Below are 7,500 nucleotides of genomic sequence, written 5' to 3' on the forward strand. Positions count from 1 at the left end.
TTTTGTAATTAATCTATGAATAGAGTTGCAGTCAAGGACAGGTGTGCACTGTTACAAGAGCTACGGACAACGGATATGTGGCTAAATGTGTCACTCCGCCGAGTAAGTTATGATAATGATGATGGTGATGATGATAATGATGATGGTGATGATGGTAATTATGATGGTGACGATGATGACGATGATGGTGACAGTGATGATGATGATGGGGACGACGCTGGCTCCATTGAAGGAAATAGTAATGATTGAAATCATAATAAGTTTATTTTAACGTATCATCATCATTATCAACATCGTTATCATCATCATCATCATCATCGTCATAAGCATCAGGATCGTGCCCGAAATTGTACTGCAGCGAGCCAGCGTGTGTTTATGGTTACGTGCTCGATTCCAATGGCTGCCAAACATGTGAATGCAAACACCCTTGCAAAGTTTGTGACGATGACGACGATGATGATGGTGATAATTATGGTGATTTATTCATTTGTTCATCAACTCGTTCATTCATTCATTCGTTTGTTCGTTCGTTCACTTGTCAGTTAGTTCTAACATCTCCTTTATTTGTTCATCTATTTTTCTATCACTTTATGCATTCATTCATTTATTCACTAATTCATTCACTCACTCGTTCACTCATTCACTCACTCCAGGATTTCGGATGTCGCGCTAATAGCACCTGTCAGCTCTTACCATCGGTCAGTAATCCAAGCACCCTTGAACCAAAATGTGTCGGTCAGTAAATAATAGTTATAATAATAATAACAACTTTTATTTTTTTTATTGTTGTTGTTGTTATTATTGTTTTTACCATTATTTTTTCATAATTATTTAAAATTTCTTCATTGTCTTTAATGATTGTTCTTTAATTCCGTCATCTTCATTATCGTCACCCTAACCATCCCCATCATCGCCATCATCAAAAACAACACTTCAGTTTGCCCCAAACTGACCAGCTGCCCTAAAATTGGGGTCTGCCCCAATGGCCTGGCCAAAGACCAGAACGGATGTGACGTGTGCGAGTGCAAGGGCTGTGATTGCACTCCAGTTTGCAGCGGCAACTTCTGCCTAGACTACCGGAAGATGGATTCGAAGACGGGCTGCCAGACTTGCCCCTGCGAATCAGTGAACTGTAACGTTAGTGGCGATGGTAACGTTTATGTTAATGACCGTGACGTCATTTGTGTAACTGTGATAATGTTAGTGACGATGATGACAATGATGTTGATGATGATGATGGCGACTACGACACGCGTCCACACATGCATACTACATGCTGCACGTACATACACACACACACACATATATGCATGCACACACATACATACACACACACACAAACATGCATGCACACACACACACAAACATGCATGCACACACACATACACACATGCATGCACATACATACACACACACACACTTGTACACGTACACACACATACACACACACATACACGTACATAATGTATTCAGATGGAATGCGGTTCAAATCAAAACTGTGAGAAGAGATACACCAAGGATGGCCGCTTGTATGGAGTTTGCCTGGATAAATGTAATTTATTTTTTTTTTACTTATAATTTTAAAAATTATGGTTCATTCATTTATTTAATCATTTATTCATTCAATCAATCATTCATTAATTCATTCATCCATTCATTCATTCATTTCGTTCATCCATCCATCCATGTAGTCGTATGTCCAAAGAGCTCGTGCCAGACTGGGAGTTGCAAGTACGGCTTGGAACTTGACGACAACGGATGTTACATGCAGAACTGCGCTTGTAGGGATCCTTGTAAGGTGACGTCATCGACGATGTCATCATCATCGTCATCATCATCATCATCATCATAGTTATAATTAACTACGATCTGTTGTTATTTCGTCAGCACTAACAAATTTACCATCGTTATCATCATCATCATTTTTATTGTCATCATCATCATCATCATGGCATCATCATCATCACGGCATCATCATCATCATCATCCTCATCACCATTATCATGGTATTCAGAAACAAAACTGCCAACCAAATAGTTTCTGCAAGATGAGCGCGGACGACTGTCCCCCTGGTGCCCTATGTAGGGACGCCCCCATGCCCTACTGCGAAGGTCGGTCAGATTAGTTCGATGTTGAGTAGTTGCTGCTGCTGCTGATGTGAATGCTTGTTAAGTTAGTTTGATGTTGAGGAGTAGATGCGGCAAATATTTTCAAGAACGTTAACCTTTTTACTGGGCTTATTCTCATTATTCTATGTTTCATACTCACCCTCACTCATCTTCATCTTCTTCCTCTTCTTTTTCTTTATCATCACCACCATCACCACCATTATCATCATCTTAATCCTCATTATCACCATCATCACCACCACCATCATCATCATTCCAGTATGTCCAAATCTTTCAAGCTGCACTCTGAACTGCCCAAACGGTCTTCAAAAAGACCCAACCACAAACTGCTCAACCTGTCAGTGCGCTCAAAATCCCACTAATACTGGTGGGCAGAAAAGCCAAGGAGAACAAGGGGGGTCCTATGGCAGTCCCTGTGCTCCCGCCTGTCCGGGAATGATTTGCCCCAATGGGAAGGCTGTTGATCCCGCTAGTGGGTGTGAGATGTGTCAGTGTAAGGCTTCTCCGTGTCAGGTTGGTTGGTTGGCTGGTTGGTTGGTTGGTTGGTTGGTTGGTTGGTTGGTTGGTTGGTTGGTTGGTTGGTTGGTTGGTTGGTTGGTTGGTTGGTTGGTTGGCTGGTTGGTCGATTGGTTAATTGATTGGCTGTTGAACTGATTTGTCAAAATTACTACTAATACTACTACTTTTATCACCCTTGTTAATATTACTACTATTGCTACGAACGATTACTACTATAATTATTAATAATAATAAAAATAATAAAATTAATTAATATTAAAATAAAAATTAATTAATTAATTAATTTTTCTTTACAGAATTTCCCGTGTGCAAGTACTGAATACTGCCTTGTCGACCGTACGAACAACATAGCTACTCCACTTTGTATCCCTAACCCAACGTCACCCGGTTGGTTGGTTGGTTGGTTCGTTTGTGTGTTGGTTGGTTGATTGGTTGATTGGTTGGTTGATTGATTGGCTGGCTGGTTGGTTCGTTCGTTTGTTGGTTGGATGGTTGATTGGCTGGTTGATTGATTGGTTGGATGGTTGATTGGCTGGTTGATTGGTTGGTTGATTGGTTGGTTGGTTGATTGGCTGGTTGATTGATTGGCTGGTTGATTGGTTGTTTGGTCGATATACGATCTGATTGCTTTGTTGATATTTGTTTTAATTTTAAATAGCAACAATCGGTGATTAATCATTTAATTGCATGTTAATCGCACGCACACACACACTCACACACGCACACACACACGCGCACACACATCAAATGCAAATTCTTTTCTTTCAATAATCTCAAATAATTTATGCAACAACTAATAGAAGAAATTTTTAAGGTTGATCGAGACAAAAAAAACAAAAAAGTTTATCTAATCCGACCGCCTTTTATCACTTTTATAATTCTTAAAACATGACCACACACAGACACACACACATACACACACACACACACACACATCCAAAACCAGCACCACATAACTGCTCCGTACCGCTGGCCTCATGTGACCAGTCCAAGTGTCCGATGGGGATCGAACGTGATCAGTCCGGCTGCCCTAGTGCGACGTGTGGCTGTCATGACATATGCAAGGTACGAAACAATTATTTTTATTATTATTATTATTTTATTATTATTATTATTATTACTACTACTACTACTACTACTACTACTACTACTACTACTACCAAATGCCTCACAGGGCGTTGAATGTCCTATGGATCAGACGTGTGTTGTCACAGATCAGTGCCCTGATAACAACGTTGACTGTAGAGATAGATTTTTGAGAGTCTGCGTGGCAACTCCCACTACCACAACCACTACAACCACCACCACTACTACTACTACTACTACTACCACTACTACAACAACTACTACTACTACTACTACCACTACTTCTACTTCAACTACTACTACCACAACTCCTAAACCCACATCAAAAACAACAACGACTTTGACTACTACTACTACTTCTCCAACCACCACAACCACAAAATCACGTGACCAGCAATGCCCACCAATCAACTGTCAGTCTCCCTGCCGGATGTTCCTTAACCGGGATACGAATTGTTACGAGTGCGATTGCACTTACGACCTGTGCGCTGTGAGTTTGTGTGTGCGTGCGTGTGTTTGTGTATGTGTGTGTGTTTTTTTATGTGTGTGTGTGTGTGTATGTATGTGTGTATGTATGTGTGTATGTATGTGTATATGTGTGTGTGTGTATCTGTGTCTTTGTGTGTATATTTGTGTATATGTGTGTGTACAAGTGTAAGTGTGTGCGTTTGTTTTTGTATGTGTGTGTGTGTGTATTTGTGTGTATGTACGCGTGTATATATGTGTGTGTGTGTGTCTGGAAGTGAATATATGAATAAATAAATAACAAATAAAGGATAAAACAAATATAATATCGCTCATCATCATCGCTCCATAAACAAATACCATAGAACTTTAAATGTCCGGAAAACCAAAGATGTCAGATTCAAACTCAGCCAGAATGTGATCCAATGAAAGCCAACTGTAGAGATGGACCGATGAGGATGTGTGTTGGTCAGTGATGATGATGATGGTGATGATGGCGATGATGATAATGTTGATGGTTATGGTGATGATGATTATTATTATTATTATTATTATTATGGTTATTGTTATTAAATCTTTTACCATAATTCTCCTCCTTCAACAGATAATAACGACATATCAATGACCACGAAAACCTACTGTCCACCAATTAACTGCCCTCTCCCGTGTTCGATTTCGTCATTATCACCACCATCATCGTCATCATCATCATCATCACCGTCTTGTCCGATTTGCCAATGTCCAGATAGCTGTAACGTTAGTCTTACGTCTTTCGTGAAATTTTGGTGGCTGCATTCATTACCACCGTCACCATCGTCATCATCATCGTCATCATCATCATCGTCATCCTTTTCTTCTTCATCATCATCATCGTCGTCATCATCTTCTTCTTCATCGTCATTATCACCATCTTCTTTTTCATCGTCATCATCATCGTCATCATCACCATCAGGGGGCCAGGTGTAATGATAATGATGAGTGCGTCATGGTCTTAACCCAGTACTGTAACAGAGGGGACTGTCCGCGGGTAGCCAGATGTTTACCAAGTGAGTTATGATGATGATGATGATGGAGATGGTAATTGGGATGCTGATGATGATCTTACTTATCCACTCACTCATTAAGTCCTTTATTTAGTCACACTTTTTTATTTCCGCTTATATTTCAAAAATTCACATCTTTGTTCGCTTGTTGGTCTGTTTCTCCGTTCATTCGTTTATTCATTTGTGCATTAATTCAGTTATTCAATCAATCAATCATTCATTCATTTTTTCATTCATTAATTTATTCATTTATTTATTTAGTCATTCATTCATTCATTCATTTATTCATTCATTCATTCATTCATTCATTCAGAGGTTCCTGCGTTCTGTTCACTGGGTCTGAACAATGGCCAGCCATGCGGAGTTGCACCCGTCAATCAGTGGTTGGTTTTGATAATGAGGATGGTAGTGATGATGATGATGATGAGTGATTATTAATTAATTCATTAATTCATTAATTCATTCATTCATTCATTCATTTATTCATTCATTCATTCATTTTTCAGGTATTACAGCAGTGCAACTCAGCAGTGTGAACTATTTTCATTTACTGGTTGCAAAGGCAATGAAAATAGGTCAGCGGTGATTTAATTGGTTGATATTTTTGTAAACTTACATGATTGGTCAATTATTAATTGGTACCGTTTTATGATTGGCTGATTTAGAAATTCCTTACATCATTGTTAATTTTTAAATCAATACTGTTATATGATTGGTTGATTAATGCACTTCTAACATAATTAATTAATTATTAATTGCTATCTATAAGATGATTGGTACCTTTATGTGGTTGGCTGAATAATAAACCTTTTATATGATTGGTCAATCATTAATATGTAACTATTACTTGATTGGTTGACCTAGATTCCCGACTCTGACGTCATGTACTTCCGCCTGCGTTCGCTCATCTTTCAACTGCCAGCCCCTATCCAACATCACGTGTCCAATTCAAACATGCAAGTTTGGATACAAACTGGATGAAAACGGATGCAAAATGTGCACGTGTATCGATCCGTGCGAGGTGAGATGCTGATGCTGTTTGGAGAAGGGTGGAGAGTGAGTTTTTGGTGAGATATGGATGATGTTTGGAGAAGGGTGGAGAGTGAGTTTTTGGTGAGATATGGATGATGTTTGGAGAAGGGTGGAGAGTGAGTTTTTGGTGAGATATGGATGATGTTTGGAGAGGGGTGGAGAGTGAGTTTTTGGTGAGATATGGATGATGTTTGGAGAGGGGTGGAGAGTGAGTTTTTGGTGAGATATGGATGATGTTTGGAGAGGGGTGGAGAAAGAGTTTTTGGTGAGATATGGATGGTGTTTGTAGAGCGTGCTTTTGAGATAGTGATAAAATTGGAGAGGGCAGCTTCTGTGAAGTAGCGATGAATTTCAAAGAAAATTTCAATCACACACAGACACAACCACACACAGACACACACAACCACACACAGCCACACACAGACACACACAGCCACACACAGACACACAACCACACACACACACGACCACACACAGACACACACAGCCACACACACAAACTTACAGAACTACATGTGCCCGTACGTCGGCCAACGTTGCAGTCTACAGAGCCAAATCTGCATCCAACCCCCGTGCGACCCCACCTTCTACGTGGAGTGTCACTGCCCCACGGACATCACGTGCCCCCACGGCAGGGTCGGGGAAAGTTGCGAGTGCTATGACCCATGCTCGGTTGGTTGATGATGATTGTGATGGTGATGATGATGATGATGATAGTGATGATTGTGATGGTGATGGATGTGATGATGATGATTGTGACGATGGTGATGATGATGGATGTGATGATGATGATTGTGATGATGATGATGGTGGTGATGGTGATTGTAAAGATTTGCAATTATGATGATGATGATAATGATTACGATGACGAAGTTAGCGGCGATGATTGGGATGATGATGATGAATGATAGCAACAAAAATTATTACCACAGTAATCATAATAACATTTTATTATGCTATAATTATAATATAAAATAATTTACAGAGCGTCAAATGTGGGGCAAACCAACTGTGTAGCATTGTGGAGCAGGGCTGTGATGAAAAATATATCAGCGAGAAGTGTCAGGCTGTTGGTGTTTGTGTTGGTGAGTAAGATTATGATAATGATGATGATGATGATGATGGCGAGATGATGATGATGATGGAGAGAAGATGATGATGATGGGGAGATGATGGTGATGATGATGATGATGATGGGGAAATGATGATTATGATGATGATGATGG

At 39.8% G+C, this 7,500-nt stretch overlaps 1 protein-coding gene across 1 annotated transcript in view; it reads left to right on the forward strand.

Annotated features, from left to right (window-relative positions):
- HELRODRAFT_192448 (hypothetical protein) overlaps positions 1 to 7,500 on the forward strand; it is a gene marked incomplete at its 5' end in the record, with an annotated part of 12,889 nt that overhangs the window by 892 nt on the left and 4,497 nt on the right. Inside the window, 18 exons of the mRNA XM_009022777.1 lie at positions 24 to 102; positions 328 to 434; positions 654 to 735; positions 938 to 1,150; positions 1,692 to 1,798; positions 2,015 to 2,111; positions 2,389 to 2,601; positions 3,595 to 3,713; positions 3,823 to 3,909; positions 4,129 to 4,224; positions 4,565 to 4,667; positions 4,804 to 4,955; positions 5,152 to 5,245; positions 5,556 to 5,625; positions 5,749 to 5,817; positions 6,107 to 6,263; positions 6,782 to 6,946; positions 7,260 to 7,359. Coding sequence (XP_009021025.1) covers positions 24 to 102; positions 328 to 434; positions 654 to 735; positions 938 to 1,150; positions 1,692 to 1,798; positions 2,015 to 2,111; positions 2,389 to 2,601; positions 3,595 to 3,713; positions 3,823 to 3,909; positions 4,129 to 4,224; positions 4,565 to 4,667; positions 4,804 to 4,955; positions 5,152 to 5,245; positions 5,556 to 5,625; positions 5,749 to 5,817; positions 6,107 to 6,263; positions 6,782 to 6,946; positions 7,260 to 7,359 — 2,110 coding nt within the window. The remainder of the gene's footprint in view (positions 1 to 23; positions 103 to 327; positions 435 to 653; positions 736 to 937; positions 1,151 to 1,691; positions 1,799 to 2,014; positions 2,112 to 2,388; positions 2,602 to 3,594; positions 3,714 to 3,822; positions 3,910 to 4,128; positions 4,225 to 4,564; positions 4,668 to 4,803; positions 4,956 to 5,151; positions 5,246 to 5,555; positions 5,626 to 5,748; positions 5,818 to 6,106; positions 6,264 to 6,781; positions 6,947 to 7,259; positions 7,360 to 7,500) is intronic.

This window comes from Helobdella robusta (genome assembly GCF_000326865.2).
Source record: "Helobdella robusta unplaced genomic scaffold HELROscaffold_33, whole genome shotgun sequence".
In the NCBI taxonomy this organism is placed as follows: domain Eukaryota; kingdom Metazoa; phylum Annelida; class Clitellata; order Rhynchobdellida; family Glossiphoniidae; genus Helobdella; species Helobdella robusta.